Below are 24,867 nucleotides of genomic sequence, written 5' to 3'. Positions count from 1 at the left end.
TTAATCCTAGTGATATTTACCTGGCAAATTCAGGGGAGGAAAAGCCTCTGACCGCTCTCCAAAGTGCATTCAGCTTTACAGTCATAATCTATGCTTTTTTTCTGTTTCTGAAGTAGAGCACAAATCCCCCTGTTTAAAATGAAACATAGAATTCATTTCAACAGTCCCCGAGGTTCCCTGAGTAACTGGCACCTGAGAATGCTCAGATCACTTCCATTGTCACCATAACGCAAGTTAATAACTGTCCCCTGGCAATTCTTTGTATTCCATCAGTTGTATGGAGAGCACCTCTTGGAGAACTTCTCCTAAATTTGGAGTTCATCTGACACACTGGTTATGCATTGAACTTCACATTAAACCAAGGCTACCTTTTGCCTTAGCTTTCTGGGGATGCTTTTCTCCAAATATGCGTGTGATGAGTGTGTGTATGCCTGTGTTTGTGTACATGAATCTGTCCAACCAAGCGGAGGCTAGCCTGGAAAACGGGACATATTTTCCCTCTGTCATCTGTGACACGTTGATGCTATTTACAGCACCATTCTTGGAAACGTTGGGTGGAGAGTATGAAGGTGGTTAGAGTACTAAAGACACTCGTGTTTCTTTTTCAGGAAGTTCTGTGCAGGATAAACTAGCTTCTAAAGATAGATGAAAGCGCATCTCAGTGACCTACTTAGGCTGTGGACAAAAGAAGGCATCTTAAAAAGCTGCTTGGAAACAAGTTACTTCTGTTTGGAAGTTAGATTTTGGAACTACCTATGAATAAATACTGTGGGAATCTGAAGGGTCAGTGACAAAACTATAGGATGGAAACTTTAGACAAAGGGATCAATTAATGCAAAAGGAGGAACAAAGAAGGGAAAACTGTAGGATCTCTTCGGGGATAATGGTTAAAATACTTGTGATAGTGCAAAAACAAACAGGTAAATTTAGCCCAGGGTAACTATCTAGTAATTATACCAGGATGTGGCTTTCAGTCCCTGGCTTGTCAATTGGTAGCGTATGTATGGAGACACTGTACATATATGCACAAATATGTCTGTGTATTTTCATATGTGTATTTCCTATACAGAGGTGTATATGTGCTCATGTGCATTTCATCAGAGAGGACTGCAAGGGAGTTTGCATTCTCTTACATTTCCTTGTCATCCCAATGATGCTGGGCAGGATAAGGAACTGTCAGATATCGAAGATTCTTTTGTACAAAGGCTGGACTTTTTTCCAAACACTAAAAAATTTTCCACTTTGCTCCAAAGAATGGAAAAAGGTTTTTAAAAATTTCATTTTAAGCAATGTTCAGCTCACTCAATTAGAATGTAAAATGGACATTTAGACCTAAGTCTGCCCTTCAAAATATGGGCCTGTCCTTCAAATGTCTTCTTCCTTGCGTACCAGATTCTTTTCATACAAAATGAGTATAACATGCATCAGAAAGCTCTTAGCAATTGAGAACCCAGCTAAGTTATTTACTGGCCATTTTGGATTATTGAAATGCTGCCAAAATGACAGTGAGTTGTGTCTAATTGTTCTCTTGTTTCTTGGCTGCCAGTTCCTCCCTTCTTCCACAGCCTGTTTTGTGCAAAATTTCAATCTATCTGGAACACGGAGTTATGACAGAAATGATAGAGTTGCTTGATATTACTGGAAAGAAAGAATCTCTTTGCACAACTGACCTTTGATGGCTTTCACTGAGTGTCCTGTTTTATTCCACTGTCCATGGCTACAAACATCCTGGGACCCTATGAGGGAAAGTTTAAAATGTTAATAAACAGCACACTCAAAGAAGTTCTGTGTAAGCAGAAAATTGACATTCATTAGTTGAAGAGAAGTACAAATTTACAGACCAAATACATATAATCTTGCTACTTTTTATATTCAAACTGCCAAACCCCTGTGATGTACAAGTTTATAGGGGGAAGAGTAAATCTGGCCTGTCATCTTGTCTCTTTTTCTGCTGATAGCAAACCTTTCCTTCACCGTGATAAGAACTTAATTCCACAAAAACCTGCGTCCCACGGAAGCTGTAGAAGGGACTGCAGATTCAAACAGCGTGTGAGAAACAGTTCCCTCATACATAAGGAGTCCTCTTTAAATATTCTCAGAGAACGTAAAGGTTGTAATAATGCTGTTCCTTGTTATTACTGTTCTCCCTGACCTTGCAGTAGCTGATCCCATTTTCATGCTCAACTATAACTAAAAAGGGAGGAAGGACCTGGAAATTTTTTGAGTTAAATATCTAACTGGGACCTTTTCTCTTTCCTACATAAACACTTTGAAACTTCTTTCCTTCTTCAACACGTAGTTATTTAGGATGGAATGCTACGTAGAATACTGGCGTGCGATTCTAAACTTTGAGTTCATTTTAAATATGGATAAACATTGAAACTTCTAGATTTTATCTGCAGTGTTACAGATTCTTAGTGTTGAAAACTTAGTCTGGAAAGTTCAGTGACAAAAATATATAAACACTCCAGAATTTAAAAACTAAACAAAACAAAACAAAAAACAAAAAACAAACAAACAAACAAAAAAGGGTGGGGGTGGGGGTGGGGGGGAGTGTTTAATTTCATCAGAACAGACAAACATCCTTGCAGGTTTTTCTCTTTATGTAAATAAATGCATTTTGAAATACACTGTTTTGACAAATATAGCCACAAAATAAGCTTTTTCCCCGCCCTTTCAGAAAGGAAAGGCTACAGAGTTTGGATAGTCTAATCTAGACGTACTTCCACAACTATCTGTGCAGCAGCTAATAATACTGTTAGCTTCCCTGAAGGAGGAAGAGAGTTAAGAGAGAATACCAATCACCATTTACTTTCTCATTGCCAGCCAGTGTACCTTTTTCTAAGACAGAGGATAAAGTAAATTGTGTGAATCATGTTATTCACTCTACAAGCACACACACTGTTATACTCCCCAGCTAATAATCCCTACTGAGCAAAATTTCTTCTGTCTTCAGTAGAATCAAGATTCTGCTTCCTGTATGGAAGTGCCTTCTATCTATAGAAAAATAATAAGCCCAGCAATAGAAATATGAGGTTATGAAGTTGCTAAAAAGCTTAAATGCTTTACTGGTTTTCTTCTTGGTACATACAACTGTAATAAAAGAAATGAGACCAAAACAAGTGAAATTGATGTGTACCCTCTGACAAGGGCAGAATGGCTACTTAGTACAAGGTTTGCATTTGTGTTTGCTATCTCAGAACAAGGCAAAAGAGAGGAGAGAGTAGGAAGCTTAAAGGTACATGAGTGGGCTAAATGTTTTCTCCTAGCTGGAAGGGAAAACCTGTGTGTAAATGAACTTAAATGACTGTAGACACTTTACCATAAGAGTACGCCATAAGAGTGTTTCTGTTCTGCTGTTGAGTCTGAATACTGGCTGAAAAACTAAAAGACTGAAATCTAACATATGCTCCTGTGTAGGATTTAGTGAGAATCAGTGACAAATGGCATACTACCACATTTCTTGGACCAAAGTTGAGCAGCTGGAGACCTTGAGCCTTAATGAGAAACCAGCAGTGTTTTTTCAATGGATAACTTTTACTACAGAGGTTCTTGTTGTCTTCTCAATAGGTTTTGCGGGATCTCCTTCATTTGAGTCACCCTTCATTATAGTTTCTGATTTTAAATGTATTCAGTCATACAATTGTTGAGCTAAATCCCAAAGTTGTTCTTTGTTTTTTACTCAGTCGCTATTTCAGCAAAACTAGCATTAGTTGCAGCATCTGACTGACAGGGTTTTCCTATGCTGATTTCAGCACTGACGCAGTGTTCCCTACCAAAACTACACTGCTTTGAAATCATAGTTCAAAAATCCCTGGAACACCTGCGCAACTTTGTGTATATCCATTACCTATAACCAAGTGATTTTCACATCTGATGCCTCCTTCAAAAGTAACATAAACCTTTCCCTTTTTGTTGTTTTCATATCTTCTTTCATGCTGCTTCCTGTGTATGAGTGATGTCCCACAATAATGTTGCCATTTGCCATTCCCTTTTCTTCTAGAAATTTCATTATTTCAAAAAGTTGGAAAATAATAGATTTTTTTCTAAGCTCTTGGTAACACATATGTCTTATCTGTTTTGCTGGCTGTATGGCCTTGCAGAGTGGGATTAGATTATGGTAGTTTTCCATACCTGTAAGAGCCATGCATTTGCTTGGCATTTGCATAAGTCAGATTTTTATTTGTAGGTACTGCCTCAGGCAACACTGTGGGTGCTGCAAATATGCTCAGAATAGCATATTAGGTTTTCTAGATATTGTTTACAACTGCTTATTTGTATAGCTTTTTCAAATTAAGGCATTCAGTTTTCTCTGGGGTTTAATGATTGCAGCCATTAGAGGAGGACAGGAGGTAAAAGGTAATGATCAAATCTAAACAAGGACTTCCTTAAGATCAGTGTCAACTCTTTTATTCTTCAAGAAGCTTGTGCAGGGTGTATTTTTCATCCATCATTTCCAGGCATCAGTAGCCACATTTCAAGTGCACAAATACAAGTAGTGGGCTCAGTTTACAAATACTGAGTATATAGTAATGTACAACAAAGAGCACAATAACACTACTTGATAGAGCAGATTTTCATCTACAGAATACTGTTTCTTAACACAATCATCACCATTAGCTGTGCATTTTCACCAGCAATGAACAAGAGCCTGCATGCCAAACTCTTACCAGTTCTCACCAGCAGAGGTGGGGCTGTTTGCCACTGCTAAGGTGCATCATCTCTGCCTCACTGTGTTCACATCCACTGTTTAGTCTCCAGAAACATTCAATAAGCATCAGTAAATGTGAATGGGTGCCATTGTTTTTTCTGCATGGAATAATTTATTGACACACCTTTACTTTACACACAATTCCATGTCAGATGCCATTCTGCCAGAGTGCCCCTCTGCTGCCATCTGTCACATGGCAACAACATGGAATGGGATTCTGGTGGGAAGGTTCAGCTTCTACTGCCATACCACCAACATTCGCCTCTGATGTTATGGTCCAACATCATAAGACAGAAGGTATTACTTTTGGAGCAGCCCTCATATATTTCTCTTCCCGTTTTGGATTGCCTTCCTTAACACAATTGGAATTGAGAACATGTAAGCAATCATTTGTGAAAACATCCTGGAATGACTGAAAATGAGAAGTGGGCCAGATCAGGCTCTTTCTTCCTACAGCAGTATGATAGTACAAAGGAGTTCTATGTCTTTTCACTTCTGCCTGGGAAATTACCTTCATCTGCTGATATCAGGTTTTGGGATAAAACTTCTTCTTTCCAACAGAGACATTTTTATATCAGCAAATGTTTAGCAAAGTAAGAATAATAGCATTGGTAATTCTACAGCAAGATTTCCAATGAACTCTGAAACTCTTTCTTCATGAATTGCAGTTCAGCAATTTGTAGTTTTTTATAGGCTCTATTGTTAGAACAGAATATGAACCCATTTATGCCATGACCAAAATTTGAAACTTTCAGCAAATTCAGTGTATACATATGAAAATAAGTACCTGCAAACCTGTGGCAATATCTTAACAAAACAATAGTGGAAGTCACACACACCTAAGAAGCTTGTTGGACATTTTAACAGTTGAATGAGACACAGTAATCACCTGCAACAAGCAATGAACTTCTTAGGATATCTCATATATATTATGTAATTTGTTTATTTATTTATTGAGTCTGTTTTGGTGTATCTTCCTTGTCTCTTGTTTAAGGTTTGAACATTTTTTTGACAATTTGTTTGCTGTAGGTTTGCATTTGCATCAGCATTTGTGTAGTCTAGGAGGCAATATGAATATGAAGAAATGAATCTTCTTTCTCAGAAAGCTGTTTAGATGCTCCCTGCACTTCACTTTCGTGATTCCCAAGTTTTAACATTTTAACTTACATCATCCTTCTTTATCTCAGCTTAGAAATACAAGCATTTGGGAAACATCTTGCCTTCACTGTCCCTAGAGTGGCTTTTGGAATCTCAATTATATGCATAAATCCTTTGTCACCCACGTTTTCAGGGAGGAAGATGCTATAGGCAATTTTACAGAAGTACAGCTACTTTGGTATTTCTTTTAATAGAGAAAAAGCAAAAAGCAGCGTGAAAATAAATACATGACCACTTTTTATACTTTACAGATCATTGTTTTATTTTGACAGTTAAATAAACATGTTAAAGGAGATTCTGAACATTTCTTTGCTGAGAATATGAAACAGTCCTATCACCTTCACTGCCACATCGGATACTTCTACTGAGTGGTTCATTGCATGGTTTGCTTTTCAGTGGGAGAACTGATTAGATTTGAATAAAACTGCTGGGAGCAATAGGGAGGTAGATGTAGATATTTTCCTTCCCTCCAATATGAGTGGTCTGTTCTCAATTTATCAGCTTTCCCTGTCACTGTTTTTAAGTATGCTTTGTCCTTGTTTTAGCCAAACTTGTGTACCATTCTCTTTGGTTTTCTGTTGCCTAACAGAACAGTTGGGTGGAGTCTGCATTAACCACTAAAATCTTATTGATAATGGCCCTAGTCATACCTCATCCTCATGGCTCATCCATCCCTAGTCACTTCAGTATACATATAAAGGGACTTTTGAATACAGTTTGTTCTTGCTGCTATTTTAGCTTTTATTTCTCTTTTCTTCATCCTTCTTTCTCTTTTTTCTTCTGCTTTGTGAGTTTTCTTAGTTCTTCTCTACGTTTCCTTCCCTCATCACTTCTCTATTCCATCTGTGTTCACACCCTCTCTGCTTCTCTATTCTATCTGCCAAAAAAGATTAGCAACGTGTAGATAATTTGGATAATGAAGTGGATGTTAAGTTCACAGGCTTTCAAACATTATCTGTTTATAAAGTCACCCAAAACCACAAGTATGCTTGGTGGGAGACTGCAAGCTACATAAAATTCTCTGGTCTATACCTGTTTAAGGTTGTCAAATGTGACACGTCCTCAGCCAAATAGCTCCATCTCTCTGCTACCAACAGTGTATTTGGGGCTTTGTTGGAGTGAGAAGGTGGGAAAAAAAATATGCTGCCAGATCTCTACCTCCGTGTCTGCAGCACAGCTCTGTCCACCTCTGCCTACAGCAGCTCTGGTCCAACGTCTTGCCTTTCATTTTCTCTCCACAGATCAGTGTGAGCTGCAAATGAGATGCTGGTGGGGTGCAGAAGGGTGTAAAAGCAGCTGTGTTAGCTCTAGGTATAGCTCTAGGGTGACTAAACCACAGTCTTGTGAAGAATAAAACAGGAAAGGGCACAGAGAAAACTTCCCATCATGGTCTGTGGACCACCAGCTGTCAGTAGCTGAAAGGTTTCCCAGTCTAGGGAGGGTGACTTCTGATTGCTTTTCTTCTTTCATGAAGGATAGGTTTCAATAAGCGTTAGGAAATATGAAAATATGGTGTGATGATATAAGACCACCTTTTTATTACTGGCTGAGGAGCATATAGAGATAAGGAGCTGTCACCTAGGGAAGTGTGGTATCTTTAAATGGTTAGTGCCTCCAGAGAGTGAGAGCAATGTAAGGGCAGTGAGAGCTGCAATGTGAGGGAGGAAAGGGAGGAGAGATGCCTGCTTATTCTCTTCTAATCTGTATCTCTCTGAAATGGCTTTTACTGCTTATCCTTAAAAACTCTGAAACACAGAGATATTGTGAGTCATTTCTTTCATGCCCCTTTTTCCATCTCCCTGCCTCTTCTCAACTAACAGATTCTGTCCTGCTTCAGTTTCTCCATCCTGAGAAACAGACCTTTTGACACTGCGCAGCTGAATCATTTTTGCTGATAACTTTTGAACTACGTGGTTTCATTGGTTGGCGTTTTTTAATGTACAATGACTTTTTTTTTTTCCCCCCACCAAAATATGAAAGGTAAGTATATTCATATTCTGGATAAATTATTAATCTGGGAGGATACACAGCAGTAAACTACTTCCTCAAGCAGTCTAACCAGTACGTGTCACTCAGCCATTTTTAAAGACATAAGTGTGTATATGTCATAAAACAAGTCTGAGTGCTGAGAGCGCGGGTCCAGGACCAGAGGACAGGTCTGTCTTTAGATTGAGGATGTTCCAGGCCTAGAAAAATACCTTGGCAGATTGCATTCAACCATTCTAAACCCTTCAGCACTGCAGAGAAAGGGCTACCAGGAGGAATAACTGAAAGGAGCCTGACTGTACCACTCAGGAGAGTTAAGTGCACCTTCTTAATAAAACAGCAGAAGTGACAACTGGAGGAGGGCTCAGATCTGCCTCTAGAGAGGACAGAGTCTACAGCCCCCAGCCAACCCACCTCACTCCCCAGCACACAGTAGTGCTGTTTTTGGCAGTGTAATAGTCCTGTGACGCAGAGCAGTTAGCTTCACAGCCCAGGAGTCTGGTTAGGGTACTCCTCTGAGAGACTAGGAATGGAGATCCAAGTCTCCCAAGGGGGTGGAGGAAAGTGATCAAAGTCTCTGACTTTATGGCTGTTATATTTTGCACTGATTTGATACCATTTAATTCCATATAAATATTTTTGCAGGACTGGGCCCCCAGGAGCTTTTGGACATGGGTATACTGAATTTCGAGATCCTGTTCAGACTTTGGGGCTGATGAGATCAGGTTGGGCAGTGCGGTGGCACCAGGAGCACATAAAGGCTGAGGTTCACATGTGTAAAGCTTAGCTGCTATCAGCAGGATGCTTGGGAATTCAACCCTACCCTCAGTAATTACTAGAAGCAATTACAAGTTGCCCACCTAGTTTAACCAGCAGATGAAATGATGGCAGCAGTTCATCCTATATAACAATCTCTGTTTTGTCCATGGTCTCATCCACATCACTGTGAAATCGTTATGGAAAATCGGGTGTGTATCTGAGAACAGGATATGGGATTTGACTGTTATAAAGCAATGTCAGTAAGATACATCTCTTCCTTTACTTAACTGAATAAAAAGCTCTCCTTTCAGAAAGTGGAAAAATGGATCCGCTGCTGCCCTTGTAAAGTATGAGGAGCCGCTGTAACAACTCTTTATAGAAGTTCTATCACTACATCTCCATATCCTGCCTTCTTGTGTATCTGCCACTGCAAATTAGAATTGTGGATTTTTTGGCATCACAAGAATAATATGCAGTTTTTTTTCTTTTTTTTCCCCCTCTGAAAAGTTATCAGAATACACTAATGCAGTTTTAGTGTTTGTTTGTTTGTTTTTTCTCACCAGAAATATTTTCTGGCCAGAATATTTTCACATACAAAACAGAGTCTTTAAATTCTATAGAGCGACATTAAAAAGGGGTTCTGAGCTTTAATACAGTATAATTTAAAAAAAAAAAAAAAAAAAAAAAAAAAAAAAAAAAAAAAAAAAAAAAAGGATTATGCAGAGCACTTGAAATTAAAATGACCAAAAAACATGCCCTTCCATAACCTTTATGCTGTTCTGCTTGGGGTATTGTTTTGAAAATAAATCTTTCACTGGCATTCATGACCTTTTAAAAGGAAATAGTTTGAGCTTTCCTTCCTACTTCAGTCCCAGTATCGTTATCACCTCCATGGAGTCCAGAGAGATGGTCTAGTCTCCTCCCAACTCTTTGTTAACTTCAAGGGTAGCTTAGGAGCACCTTCAGCCTTGGTTCCTCAACTCTCCCACTGCAGTGCTCCCACGCCATTAGCAGCTACTGTATGAGGAAGAAACAATACCTCCTGAAAGTTCTGTAAATAAACAGATAACTCAAAATAAATAAATAAATACGTGCATAAAAAGCTGATGAGATGTGTACATTTGCTTGGAGAAAAGCAGAGAAGAAGGGTATAATATAGTAGAGTTTTAAAATAAGGTTTCCAAAACAGACTACATTTTAATGAAAGTCTAGTTTTAGATAATTATGGACAATATTGTTACTCATCATCAGGACCAAGAGCTTGCTTTTAATGGTTTTTTTTGTTTGTTTCAATTTACTTCATCCCAGTCAAAATTCACAGAAAAACTGATGGTTGCTAAAATGGCAAGCACTGTGTGTTACTGTAAGACATTCACTGTTCTACAAGAACTGAAAGAGGATTTTTCATCCAGAGATGGATACATCTAGAAAAAAAAATGATAGATAGATAGATAGATAGATAGATAGATAGATAGATAGATAGATAGATAGATCTGCTCCTGAACACTATCCAGTTCCTTAAATGTAATTTCCAGGTGATGCTTTCCTAGTCATGTAGGATATATAAATAGATGTGGTTTCAGCTGAAGTTTGAGCAGACTTTGTTCTGGAAAAGCTGCTTTGCTGAGGAAAGTGATTAATCCTATTAAACTCTACTACTCGCAATTAAGCTGACTTCATCTTGACTTAACAATTACCATCTGAGGAGAAGTTCAAAAGGAAATTGAGCAAAAGAATTTGAGATGTCTAATTCCTAGGACACCATTGTGTTTATCCAAGTCATAGGATATCCAAATAATAAAAAAAAATAAGAATCATGAGTGACGAGACAAAGTTGAAAATTATTCTTTAGCCAAAGTACTGGAGCACTGGGAGGAAACTACTTCTGATATGTCTGTGCTGTGCATAGGAAGCACTGCTTTCCAGACTGCAATGGCATAAAATCTGTATTCAAAGCATTCAAACCATGTGGAACTAAAATATGTATTTCTTTTCCAGAGAAAGATCACCTTCACATATATTTCATAATTGCATGCAAGTGAGGACTCATTTTTTAAAATCAATTTATTTCAAGTTGTTTAAAAAACTATGTGCTTAGTTCTTCAGTTCCACTACTAAATGGTATTTTTGAGTGTTATATGAAGTGTCTTCAAGGAAGTAATTTATGGTAATCCCCCTCCTGTGGTGCCAGCCTTGAATCTTTGCATTGACTGAACAGCAAGAAGTAAATGTTTTCTCACTCTGATTCCCCAAAATGTATCCTGCATGTAGCATTTACCTATTTTATTAACTTCTAGAACATTTTAAAAATAAGAACTAATTCGTTTCCACAACTAAAGAAACCTGAAATTTAAAACAAAATTCAGATAGCTTCCGTGATTTTGATCACTTGGAAAAAAATCTCTGTGCAAATCAACTAACAGGGAGGAGTTCTTGTGGTTAATTATTTCAAATTGAAACAGATTTTAAATGCCAGTTTTACTGAATTCAACAAACTGTCATACGAAGTGGGAATGGCAGCTCAGGCTTAGCCAAACATCATCAGCAGATACTGGGAGATTCTAAAGTTACAAACAATTAAGTAATTACTTTTTGCTAAAAAAGGAAAAAAAAAAAAAATAGGAAGAAAGAAAGTCAGTGCTGCATTTTGAATTAATCACTGAAGTTTAAAATGTGAAATTTCCAACATTTCTAAAACCACTTTAATACTAATCCTTCATCACTAGTGATGCCAAACATTTGTTTTAACAGTTAATTCAGAATCTCTTCACAAGAAAATGGAAGCCTAACGTCTGACGTATCTGCCAATTAACCCGACTTATCCCGGGACCTCGGCTGTCCGGGGGAGAGACACAAACATGGATGCCATGATGTCTTCTCTCCATTTATTGCTGCGTCACACTCCTTATATACCATCCTAAATCCTGCGCAGACACGTACACCCACTACGCAAAACACGATGCATGTGAGAGAACCTGTACACACACACCTACCTAAACCCCTGCCCACTAACTCTAAACCTGCAGGCCTAACTCAGCTATTCTAGAACACTCTATCTACTCAGAACTACTGTATGCACTCATTAATCCTTACAAAGGCAACTAAGTACCCCAACAGAAAGTCCATGCAACCTCTGTGAATCTCTCAATTTTATCCTTGATACAAACTGGAAGAAAAAAAAAAAAAAAAAAAAAAAAAAAATCTATTTGGAGGTCAATACCTGAAAGATATTCCAAGTGCCATACACAAAAACCTAGAAGATTTGACAGAAATTATTGCTGTGTTGTGGTAGGAATGGCAGGTGAATCCATTCCTATAAACAGTACGCAATGATCAGGGGAATAGTGCCCAAGGGTAAACGTCTGTGTAAATCACACCTTGACTTACAGGTCTAACCATGCTCAGTGCCTACCTCTGAATGCTTGTACATGCTTTTTTTTTTACTGAGTCTAGTAGTGAACAACCTAGTGTAAATCTCTGAAATCATGAGAGAAAATTCTGAGTTTTGATCACTTGTCTACAGAGTCCAGCAGGTTCTACTCAGTGCTTTACCGTTGGATATAGTTAGAAAGATTTCCCTATTGGTGGGATAGGAGAAAAAAATTATAATAAATTATAATTAATGAGATCAAAAGTATTTGATTATTGCTTTGATTTCTTTTTGGCACAGAGAAGATGAGGCTTGGAGGAGAAGTCAGCACAACTCTGATATTTTTGTCTGCTTATCAGCATCTTAAACATGCTACCTACAGGTATATAACAGTTGTGGAAATCTGACTGATTACATACATATAGAGCATCACCTAGAAGTCTTGTTTAACGGAACACTCATCCTGGTAAACCTTAAGAGCATATTTTGACCAACTTGCTCTTCCAGGAGCATCACCACAATTTTGAGTAATTCCTGTTACAAAAGTAATAGTTTCAGACTAATACTAGATGCCACAAAGAGCTCCAGTAATCTACACTAGCAAATCAACCTAGGCTGGGCTGGAGCCTCCCAGATGGTTCCAACAAGCTCTGCACTTCCCTACAAGTGGATGGATGTTCTAGAAACATGTCACCCTTTTTCTCTTCTCCTTCGGGTACTATTTTTATTGCACTATTTCCAAATATTTGTAAGAGAAAGTGGACAAATAGAAAAATATCCTGCTATCTGGAAGTGTTTTGTGAAAGACACCCCCACGTCAAAGAATGTTTTCAAATAAATTTTCTATGCAGCTGAAACAACAAGGGGATACTTTATTTAAGAACCAACTCAAGAGAGATGACAAAACCTGAAATAGTAATTATATTCCACAATGTGTTCTTCCCTGATATCTTTGTAGTAAGCCAATTTAAATTTGGTTTAAATCTAGCAGGCTGTAAGAACACCAAGTCTTTCCAGTTTCAAAGACCATACAAAACCTTTTAATTTCAAATGTTTATTTCCAGGTGTATAGTAGCATAAACAACACAGAGCCCTTCGCAAAGCAAGAAGTCTTGCATCACCGTAAAAAGAGCCTAGAGTTATCCTGCCACTCTGAACTCAGAAAATTAAATCATAAGTGGGTTTTCCACAGCTGGGAAACCAGTAAAGAAGGAGACTGGAAGTCATCTTGTCACTCGCAGTAAACATACTGGTTGCTTCTTGGCAACCCTGTGTCTAGCATGGGGGGCACAAGCTGCTCCCTGAAAAGAGGTGTAGCCACCTGCTCCCACCCTAGAGCCACTACACCTACTTCTCTTAGATCCTTCACTCTAGAAACATCACCACTTCAATTTCTGCGTGTGCTGAGAAATGTGTTGGTTTGTATTCCTCACCAGGCCTCTGAACAGAGGGCTGAGTAATTAATGCCTCTTTGCTCCACATTTGCATTATTTGTAGTACAGCGTTGTTTAAGAGTAACAACTGGAAATGTATGACCCTGTTCATATTCATACTGCTAGCTTCAATTCAGTTCTACCTTTCTCTAATTCATTAGTGAGAAGTGACGCTATCCATATGTGAGTCTTGGTTTACCTTATAGGTGTTGTAGTTAATGAATCCTTGGTTTCAACTAGCATTTTCTTGTCTAAGTGTTCACTGAATTCTGTCATTTCTACACAATGTCAGAAACTAGGAAGTAGGAAGCTTGCACATTTACTTTTTACAAATACTGTCAAATTTTTCAGGAAACATGATTTCTGTCATAAGATTTTTCTTTTAACTCAAACCAAAAAAAAAAAAAAAGTGGTGTTCTGGCTTTCATAGTAGAAAAGTGAGGAGAGAAAGCAAGAACAATAGCTTTTTCATCCTTGATTCAGATACTTAATAATGTTTCTTTCTAACATACAAAGCAGGAAATAAGGAGTGAAAGTTAAAAAATGCAAGCATTCAGATAATTTCTTTGCATAACCTTCAGAGCATGAAAATATTTTCTTTTCATAGCTCATTGCTTAGCTTAACTTCTTCCAGTGTCTTTGAAGGTCTTTGCAACACATTAGGTGTTGTTATTTCAGAAGGAATGTTTGGCTTATCAAGATCAGGATAGCAGTAGTATAAAACCACTTATTTTAGAAAAACAACTCCCAAAATTAAGCTTAGTAGGAACCAAAACAAAGATTAAATAATAGTTTTCACAGGATCATTAGGATTTTGAAAGTCAGGTGAGAAGAACTCAAATCTACCAGACAGATTTAAAGGGAAAAAAAAAAAAAAAAAAAAAAGACATCAAGCATGGAATATAATATGTGTTTTAAATAACGAATATTATTTACTTCGTCATCGTCATTGGATGAATGGGTATCTGAATATCATGCATAAAATTCCACTGGAAAATTTACAGTAGTGGAGAGCTACAGTCTTGGCCTCAAAATACTCAAAATAGAATTTGTTCAACAATAAAGAGAGTAGCCATGAGTAATCTTTTTTTTTTTTTTCTCTCTTTTTTTTTCCACTCAAACTTGTTTATTTCTTTTTAAACTTTTCATATTGTTTCTGTAATTCTTTCTCAAGCTGATATTCTTTCATTTTCAATGGTTTCTGGAGGTGGTAAGGAAAAATACGGATAATTAATGTATTTAAGAGGAAAATGTTCCTTGTGTTTTAATATTTAGTATATTTGAAAACATTTGTTGTTTTAAAAAATTGATCCAGCCAATTACTCATTGCAGTCCACACAGCACTTGTAAGGTCTGTTCAAAGGAGAAGTTTGCTTCATTACATCAGTTTCTACTCAGGAACGTGTGCCAGTGCTTAGAAACCATGTGTAATTTCTGATCAGCTATAGAGAGACCACGTTTCCTTACACAGCTTTGGCTGACTCGTATCCTTAAATAATCATCATACAAAAAGCCTATTGCCGAACACAGCTTTCACTGCTTTTGTCTTTCAGGGTAATATTCCGCTGACAAATCTGCATGAGTGTTGTGGTCCATTCAGGTAGATAACTTTCTCCATAATTGCAGTTTTATGGTATCATAGATTGGGAACAGAATAAGTGCTATTTGGGGTAATCTGTACTCTTCCACCTCTTGCTCTGGACTGCTACCAGGACTCCCCCCTCTTTGCTTCATTCATTCTAAACAGTGGATGTCTAACTGGCACTATTAGAAACATCGCCTAAAAGACATGCCAGTGGGTGAATCTATGGGATGTATTTGGTACCTCACAGTACACCAGCATCTGCTTTATATCCAGACAGCTCTAGGGCTATTGGAAATATGTACTTGCTTGAAAGAATGAGAAGACAATCAGGACTCATTAAAAGCCAACAATTCACATTCTCTCCTGGTAAAAAATCTATATTGGAGACTTCAAAATGGTAACAGAAACATAGCTCAGTGCTAGTATTCTGCATCCAAACCCCATTAAGGATTATGGTCCTGAGTACAAAAGGTCAACTAACATTTACTTGAAGACTTCTGTCAGTTTCTGTGCTTTTCAAATCAGACTTGTTAACTTGGGATTTCCATAGGCTACAAACTTTTTCCATATTGTTGTTGCCATCATCAGTATATGCAGTTTTTATTCATTCTTCAGAAGAATAATCAAAACCCATCTACATTTTATTTCATTATAATTGCAATAAAATTGAAATAATGACTTTATGTAAGACTGTAGGAAAACGTTAAACAATCAGAAATACATATACTGAGTGATGTTATCTAGGTTATATATAGAGATATGGCTTTTAGCAGTGGCAGTAAGAAGTTTTTAAGCAAAATAAATATGAACATCTCTCTTTTTATTCTTAGGTTTTTGGGTTTTTTTTGCTTCAATGAATTTTATTCTTCTTAATCACACTGAGCAAAATAACTGAAAAATTGTTCCACACACATTTAATTTGTGCCAAGCTGGTTGTAGATGGATATTCAGCTTACTCTCAAAATATACCCTTCTATGCTTGTAGATTTCTCAACAGGGTGGGAAAAGGATATAAGACCAGCCCCAAACTACCTCTCCCTGAGCCTTGGAGAAAGATACTGGCAGTGTTACTAATCACCATTATACTAGACAGTATTGTGGTTATCCTAATGACAGTATACCAAGGGAAAGCAGGTAAGCTTCAAATCACTGGAGAAAATACATTATTTGAAGGAAAAGGGAACCTCACAGATGAAATCTAAGAATGTTGAAGGCTCACAGTTGATCTTCATTATTAAATTATTTATCACTCCTATTAAAACAATCTCTAGTTGCACTTGTTATTAAGCAGTGGGTTTAGAAATAGTATTAATATGAGTGTGAGCACATATATACTTATGTGTGTCAATCTCCTTCTTTTTACAGTCTCTGGAAGAAAGAATTTATCATATGCGTGGTCCAAATAATGAATATGTTTAAAGTTTAGTATCTTCAAAAACAAGACCCATACCTAAATGCTGCCATCAGCTCTACCTACAAGGTTAACTGAACTTCTGAACTTATCAGATCAAAACTTAGATATCATTGCAATCCAGGCTAACACTTTACAGCATGAGGAAAACAAAACCACGGAGTAATAGAGTGACTTCCAAACACAGAGCTTTAATGTATTGAATGCTTAGGAGACTCTTCTACTGAGTGTCTAGATATTTGACATGCAATTGTCAAATCAGCTGACCAAGCCCTCCGCTTAATATGAATCAGTAATTAGACAAGTAATGTGTAAGTCCAAGTATGCCAAGGGACAGATGTGGCAAGTTTTTTTATGGCAATATGTGACATTTTCTGGCTATTAGCAGAGAAAGGACAAATATCATCACGTAAACCTAACAACTGTCACCAGACTGGATGGAAGTCAACCAAAGGCTGAGCTACGAACTTCTGGAAGGATGCTGCATTCAGTAGCAAGCTGCACTAAAAGTGAAGACAGCCTAAAGCTTACCAAGGAATCAAGCTGAATTTAAGCAGAACACTCCCTCCTATGGAAACCCGTGTACCAGACAGAGGGGTTGGAAAGTCCGTTCTGCTCACTCATTGAGCAAAGACTGAGAGCTGAGGCTGTGTCAAAGTGGCAGAGCAACACAAGTGCTCTGCAAGATCAGGGTCAGTTGGGCTTCCCACCAGCCTCTATGGTGCCTGTCTGCCATTCCAGACTGCTCTGTCTGGACTCTGGACACCCTGCAGAGCACCCTGCACTTTGGAGAGCTTGAATAAATAACAGGGCTGAAAATGGCCAAACTCTTTTTCTGTGGAGAAATCATTGCCTATCCTAATTTTACCCCCTGTCATTGCATCCTTCCGTTATAAAAGTGTAAGGTGAAGATTTTCTCTTCTACTATTTGAAACATACTATTACATTTAATCACTAATTTCATGCTCTGCTCTGATGGCTCTGCAACATTTATGCCCAAAAAGAAAAAAAATCTATCAATATCTGCAACAATACAAGTGACAAATAAGCAGACAACTTCCAAGTCCATCCTCTGCTGGTGATCAGCTTTGGTGCAGCTGAAGTACTGTGCAACAGCAGTTTACATTCTCTTTTTTTTTCTTATTCGTGTGAGAACCTAGAACTGCCTTAGCACATCTTAAATGTCACTCTTTCTAGTCTACTCATATACACAGATGAGTGGAGATAAATGCGTATTATCATAAACACAATACCATCTGAAGGAAAAAGAAGACCTATCAACTCGTCCCTCCTCATAGCACAGGTTGGCAGATTGGCGCAGACCTCAGGACTGGGAGATGATACGCAAAATACATCAATTTTCATATAACACAGCTTCTCTCATTATTTCAGCAGTGGCCTGGTGCAGGTTGCTGAAACATTCAGGGTAAAGTGAGTGAAGCCTGTAATAAGATTCTGGTGGAGTCACTGTATGCAAAATGCATAGCAGATTGTGATATGAATATTATCAGCCTCAGCGGAAAACACTTTCTTTTCCATGTTTGTTAAACCGCACGTTGTTATCACCAGTATCTAAAAAGAGTCTAGAGACATTTGTAGAATAAATATACTGCTTGTCAATGTATATGATCATTATCTCCTTACCAGTTAAATGTGTATCTGATAAATGCCTTTTCTTAATGCAAAAGTATATATATATATATATCGCACTTCTAAAAAGTTAACCATAAAAGCATTTTCACTCAACTTACCAGATGTTGAAGCTGGAAGGAATCTTGCCCTACTCTCTACCTGCTCTCGTGTTGGTAATCTCTCTCTCTCTCCCTCTCCCCCCGTGCAGAAGTTGCAGTAAACTTTGAAAACTAGCAGGGACAGTGTTTCAAATGACTTAAGAAAGAGAACAGGAACAATTATTTCGTTCTCTTTTTTTCAGATGAGTACAGTACCTTCAGAAAGAAGGAAGGAAGGGAGGGGAGAGGAAGTCAACAACCCTTTGCTTTCCTGCAAAAAATAAGGAAACAGCAGATAGCAATCTCGTTTTCTCTCAAACAAAATGTTTGGAAAAATAAATACAACTAAACCAAAAGGAATTCCTCAAGTATTATATCTGCATTATTGGCTTCATAAAACCTACTTTACAGCTTGCTATGTGCAACTGCATTAAAACAAATGAATTTCCGAAGTAGGAGTAAGACACCCATATCTCACACAGAACAATCAGTCATAAGTGTGTACAGATAGTGCAGGCTTTTTCTTCAGACAAGGAACAATCATCCATGGAATGAACATACATGAGTACACATATCTTATTTCCACAGTAATAGAAGCACAGATTTCTTAAACTCCCTCTTCAGTGCAATCGTAAGAAAATATCAATGGGTTATTCACAAAATGCTGTTAAATAAAAAGGGAGGGAAAAGGGGCCACAGAAATGATGAGGATTGTATCTTGATATTGGGGTTGCAGTAACACATAATTTCTCTCAAAGATTTGCAGTGTGTGGAAGGCATCCTGGTTTCTCCAAGCAAAAACTACATGCTGCGTTCTAGAACACATTCTGTACTTCGCTTTGTTTCTTTCTTTCCCCATTAAGCAAATTCTGACAAGCAGATACTGGCCAGCTGGCTGCAGTTCTACTTGGGATAAGTTTAGTCCATTGTGCTCCACAGTGGTTTTGTTCACTCGTATGTTTTCCGTCAACTTAATCTGTATCTATCTATCTATAGTGAATAGATGTCCCCTTTTTTACCCCCCAAATATGTTTTCATTCTGATGTTATTGTATGTAAAAACCTTCACGCTGCTTCAGTGCCTGTGTTTTCAGTTTGCTTTGTAACGTGGTACCTAAGGCAGTGCTGCTTGTGGACAAGCAACTCAGCATTGTGTTCTGTGGCAAACAGTAAAAAAGGCATTTCGCATAGCTCTTTCCTATGAAACATGCATCCAGACATTGCTGTGTGATTGACAGCTAGATGAATGCTGCTGAGATAAATTAAGTTACAGCTGTAAATCCATTGTTAGTAGGAGGTCAGGTTGGTACCCTACCCCGTACAGATTATAAAAATTGCTTCTTTTATTGATTGATAACGAAAAGCTGCAAACCAACATAGGAAGTACTTTGGCACCTGTGCTCCTTCACACAGTTCTTGTTGCTATTTCCAGAAGATGTCTAGCAGCAGTCTGAGTGGAGAATCTTTCATTTTAGTATTCAGCAACTGGAAGATTTGACTGTGCACATCAGCAGCTGACAGAGCAGTACAGGTGCTGCGGGTGATCTCTGGCCTTACAGCATCACCGGCATTTCCTGGTAGTGAGAGGTTAATTGTAAAAGCAAAAGAATGCAACGTACTTGGGGAACGTGCTGTAAATGAAGTACTCTACAGTCCCTTGGGAACAGAGTTCTAGTGCATACCAAGCACAAGGAAAGCAGGGAGGCACAGAAAATAACCACATTAATGTATTGGGGTTGGGGCGGAGTTACTCTAGTAGTTGAAAAAACTTGATTTTATTTTGAAGTAGTTTTCTTATAGTTTATTTTATTTACTTCTTTGTCAAGTACTCTATATTCATGAAACCCTGAAGACTGCTACCACACATCATTTTGTTTCTATTGGCAGCACATTGCAGAATGCCTGTGTTCCCCAAAGTATGTTCCGACGCCATAGGGGGTATGTGCCCTCATTGTAACAGATGTCCTTTTCTTCTTCACACAGCGGGTTTCACTTTTAGTTTTGGGGACTGCAAAGCTAAGATGCTTGTCACAAGCAACCACTTGACTGCTTCACTATCTAATAAGGTGGCTTTGATATTGTGATTGAAGGAGACTGTTTGAGCCTGCTGGTTCTGCAAGGAGAGGAGGAGATGTAAAGGTCTTTGCTCATCTCACCTCGGGTCCTCCTGTCAGCAGCCTTTCTACCACCTAAAGCTGGAGCCAGTGTCCTTGAATGAGTGCTGTTACTACTGCCTCATTTCATGCTAGAATGAAACAGAAGGGCAGAGGCAAATTGTCTCCTGCTAATAATCCTCTTGTGAAACAGTGCTATGCTAAGTGCTCAGGACGCTGTCGCTTCATCAAAGCCCAGGTAATCTTTCTTCCCACAGAGCATCTGCTGTAGTGCTTGACTTGCTCAGCCCATTGCTCACTACTGCCACCAGAAAAATGCAAGGAAGGAAGAAGAGGCATTGACACTGACATTTTCATGCCTGAAAATACCTTGGAAGGTCATTCCCATGCAATTTATGACTATGGAGAAGTAAAAGCAAGGCCAATATCTTTAGTTTCTGAAGTCAAGCAAACCAAGTCACAATGGATAACTCTATGACATTTAATCATTTTGTAAAGGGACAGGTACATTTCTTTTTAAGAACATACTTCTGGAAGTTTTGTTCTTTATTTCACCTTTCCTCACTGTGCTTTCACTAAAATAATGAATCCACAGAAACAAATACAGAAAAGTACAACCCCAGTTTCAGCACTGACAAGGGATCAACTTCAAGCGTAGCTGCTTTCTAGGTCCAATAAATTGTCTGCGTAAGGCAGAAAAGCAGACAAGAAAAAATCTATTTATGGTCACAGTCAGGCACATTTGATCTTCTGATCTTCTGTCAGGTTAATATCTGTGATGTTAAGGACTCAATCCTTTTTTCTTTGTAATTCTTGTTGTTTGTTTGTTTGGTTTTAGTTCAGTAGGAAATAAATGCTCTTCCCAAAGGCAGGAGAGGAGCTTTCTTACATGCTCAAAGTAAGAATGAAATAAAACACGTTCAGTATGTTAATAAGCATGAGAAAAGGGTTACAAGTAGTAGCCTGTGCACCACCACCCAGCATAGATAAGAGAATGCAGAGTTAACTGTAGAAGCAATAACATTCTGCCTCATCCTGTGAAAATGAGACCAGAGGCAAAAAACAGACATATGTTTGCCTGAAATTCATACATATGAATTGTCGATGAAATAATAAGGTGAATATCTTCCTTCTGGGTTATAGTCCAATAGTCTACCTGTGGAATTTAAAATAACATACTTAAAGATAATAATAATTAAAAAAAAAAAAAAAAAAAAAAAAAAAACACTAAAAGAACACATCACTGTTCTCTGTATGTCACTCTGCTATACTTTCCTGGCCTCGCTTCTGCAGTGAGTGTTTACTGTAGACTGCTCCGGACTGAGCCAGCAGAATGCTAATGGAACCAGCTATGTACAGATCTGAATCTAAAGGACTTCCTTTCTGTGCTGCAGCAAGAGGGATGGGTATCTAGTTATCAACATTCAGCTACCCTACTACCCTTTGTTATACTGCTTTGCATTGCATGTACTGTTAAGGTATGATATATTCCTTTTTATTATTATTATTGAAGTCATACTGGCTTTCATTTAGTTTGCCAGATTAGAAAATGTTAGAATATAAGAAAACGTTATGCAACTATTTGTGTCTCATAATCATGGGATGATCAGAGTATTCTCACAACTGTGTGCTTGTGAAACTAAATTTAACACATTCATCTAAGTCCTTTTGATATTTTTCTATCTAGTAATATATAATCAACATTTTAATGAGCTTTTAGCATTTGCAGACTACAACCACACTGTGCATTGTTCTGTGGAGAGAAAGTAGAAATTTGTATTAAGAACATTTTAAAGAGGAAGCCTTTCCTGGTAATAACTACCCTACTGTAATTTGAAGTGGCCTATATAATTCATCATGGGACAAACTCGTTTCTGGTAAATGACACTGTCTGAAGTCATCTGAAGAGTTGTTTTTCTTGTACCGTGTTTGTAAGCATCACAACTACTCCTATTAAGACATTACAATTAAAACAAAAACCAAAAAACAACAAAAAAAAAACATTTTAAAATAAGATAGTATTATTAGGAGGATGTGTTTGCATCTTCTGTTTGCATCTTCTAACATGCATAAGTATATGAGCAGGACTGTGAGCCCTGTTCAGGTCAGGAGTAGATGAGAATTTGGCTTTGGTCTCCATGTCTCAATTGGGTGTCGCATCAGCAGGAGTGCAGTGTATGGAAAGATGTCAAAGAATCTACCACATTTTTTGGTTCCTCAAAGCTGGCCATTTGACCACAGTATAAAGCTGCATTCTATCTTTATTTATACTGGGAAGTAAATTCCTAGAGTTATTACTTTTTAAAGAGTGTTCATGTACTCTCATGTCCATTAAGTATAACGTAACACCTGAAACTGCCTAACATGTTTACAAGCCTAAAATGTGGAAAATATATTGGCCTTGGGAAACTTCATGAAAAAAAAAAAAAAAAGAGAGAGAAAAAGATGGTTAATATGTTTTTCTCTGTGAAGTGATGCTTCTTGCTTTGTAATGATTTTTGAAATATGCTTCTGTCCTTTAGTTAGTGATATTTTTCCCAACTATTCAGTCTTGGCCAGATTTTGCTAAAACTGGAGTTCTGTTGGTATTAAAAAAAGGCCATTTCTGGGATCAAAATAGAGACACTGGAAACCCAACACCACGGCTACCAAGCAGTTTATCTCTTATCTATAACTGCTGGGCTGTGCATCCAGAAGAGCTCTTGGGAAAACTGTACTGCACGTCTGCATGAATTATGACAAATTGCATTTCTAAGTCTTTACTTTCTCTGTTTCTAAGAGAAAGAAAGAAAAATTACTTCAGTCTGCGTTTAGGTTGGGGGTTGTTGTTTGCTTTTTTGGGGTTTCTTGTATTTCATGGTTTCTTTTGTTCCCTGGCACTGGAGAAATACTAGGCAGAGCAAACACTGTGCTCCTGCAGTCCTTGTTCATTGAATGCTCCCACTGACTGCTGTAAGATTTCCTCATAGCTGGAGATAATTGTGTTAGGTCCCACATGCATTAAGGGTTACTGTCAGAAGTCAATGCAAACAAATTGACTGAATGCGACAGAGCACTGGGACTGACACATGAGCAGACACACAAAGCATTTATCGATTACTAAAAAGTGAGCGTTAAGACATCTAGCCAAGTATAATTAGGGCAAAATAAAAGCAGAACTCTTAGATCCGTTCAGTTTCCTCTGCTCTTCAAAAAGTTTTAAAGAGTTTTGGTTTTAGTTCATTCTTTTTTGTTTTATTTTAGCTGAGATTGCTATTGTTTTGTAGAAAAGAATTTGTTTATAACTTAAAGTGCAGGAAGAAAAAAACACTTACAGGAAAAACCTCAGTCTACACTAGAACTCTTGCCACTGGGATTTCTTCAGCTGTGCATTTCCCTTTTGCTCATCAGGACGGCTCCCTTTGGTTCATATGCCAAAAGCAAACCCTGATGCAAAACGGTGGTGGTCTTTCTGTACACACTTAATGCCAGAATATCCCTGTTGAGATGTTATTACTCAGTAAACTGTGTTGCGTCATTCTGGAATATCTCTGGATAAATTATGTGCGTGTGTTTGTAGTGACTGATAACCAGTCATTCTGGGGGAGTTTTTGTATTTTTTTAAAGTAGGTGAGTTTTTTTTACTAGCAACATGTGGTGTTGGTCTTACTAAAAAGGTCGATGGCAGAAAAAATGGGGCAGAACTGAAGACTGTTGTTACAAAACAAGCATTGCATCCAAATTGTTAGGCTTACAAGGTTGTGTTTACTCTGGATTTTTGTCTTCTCTTAACTGTGTAGACTTAAATACTGAACATTTTCTCTTATTGATTGAGGTAGAGCATTGGATATGGATTGCTATCAGAATTGCTGGTCAGAGTGACCCTCTTTGTATTATTTGCTGCCTTTTGCTGTCATCCTTGAATGAGAAATACTTCATAAAAAGTGCTGTTAGGTCTGATTTCTTTATGCTGTTACAAGACTTCTGACTTGATTAGCTCATTCCTATTTAGGTGTTAAACCATTTCTCCATTTTCATAGGGATAGATCAGCCCACTGTCATATCATCTGTGGTGCTGCATGGCTTCCTCTTCACTGGACCACTGAGAGATTTTCTGGACAGTGCAAACTCAGTCTAAAACACTTTGGAATAAAATGTCTAATCTTAATTTCCTTTCTTGTATTTTGTTTTAGGTGGTGTTTGATTAATTTGTGTTGGTTTGTGGAACTGAAATTTCAGGTAAGGAATTAATCTAGGTCTATGTTATCTATCCCCCACATCCAGCTGTGCAGGCTTCTCACCAGCCCTGACGCACTCTGCCTGCATTCCTTTCCTGAGCGGGAGCAAGATCCAACCACACAGCAGCACAATGAATCTAGCCCTGGACAGAAACTCAGAATCAGTAGGCGCCAGCCTATGGAAAGTTACCTGGAGGCTGAACGTTCTGTCTAGAGACAATGTTGGCCTTTTCAGTTTGTAATAGAGCATCTGACAGTGAGTAGGTTAATAAGCTGGAGAAAGAGAAAAGAAACCCAAATGAGCTCCTGACTCATCCCTTAGCGTGGGGAAGCCATCAGACAAGCCTGTTGTTCCATTCTCAGACATGCTGTTTGTCTTTCTTCTATTTGTCTC

The 24,867-nt window shown here is 38.1% G+C and overlaps 1 protein-coding gene across 3 annotated transcripts in view; it reads right to left on the bottom strand.

Moving 5' to 3' along the window:
• ZNF366 (zinc finger protein 366) overlaps nt 1-18,277 on the bottom strand; it is a 32,739-nt gene extending 14,462 nt beyond the window's left edge. Inside the window, exons 1-4 of one of the 3 annotated variants that reach the window (XM_072359791.1) lie at nt 18,165-18,261; nt 9,502-9,665; nt 1,671-1,736; nt 21-129 (exon numbers count right to left, since the gene is read on the bottom strand). In XM_072359791.1, coding sequence (XP_072215892.1) covers nt 21-69 — 49 coding nt within the window. In that variant the 5' untranslated portion in view covers nt 70-129; nt 1,671-1,736; nt 9,502-9,665; nt 18,165-18,261. Of the gene's footprint in view, nt 1-20; nt 130-1,670; nt 1,737-9,501; nt 9,666-18,164 lie in introns of all 3 variants that reach the window. The other 2 variants (XM_072359790.1, XM_072359792.1) reach the window with 2 other exon arrangements.
• Between the last annotated feature and the right edge of the window lie 6,590 nt (nt 18,278-24,867).

The sequence above is a fragment of the Excalfactoria chinensis genome, chromosome Z (genome assembly GCF_039878825.1).
Source record: "Excalfactoria chinensis isolate bCotChi1 chromosome Z, bCotChi1.hap2, whole genome shotgun sequence".
Lineage (NCBI taxonomy): Eukaryota > Metazoa > Chordata > Aves > Galliformes > Phasianidae > Excalfactoria > Excalfactoria chinensis.
This window is presented reverse-complemented; position numbering and strand designations above follow the sequence as displayed.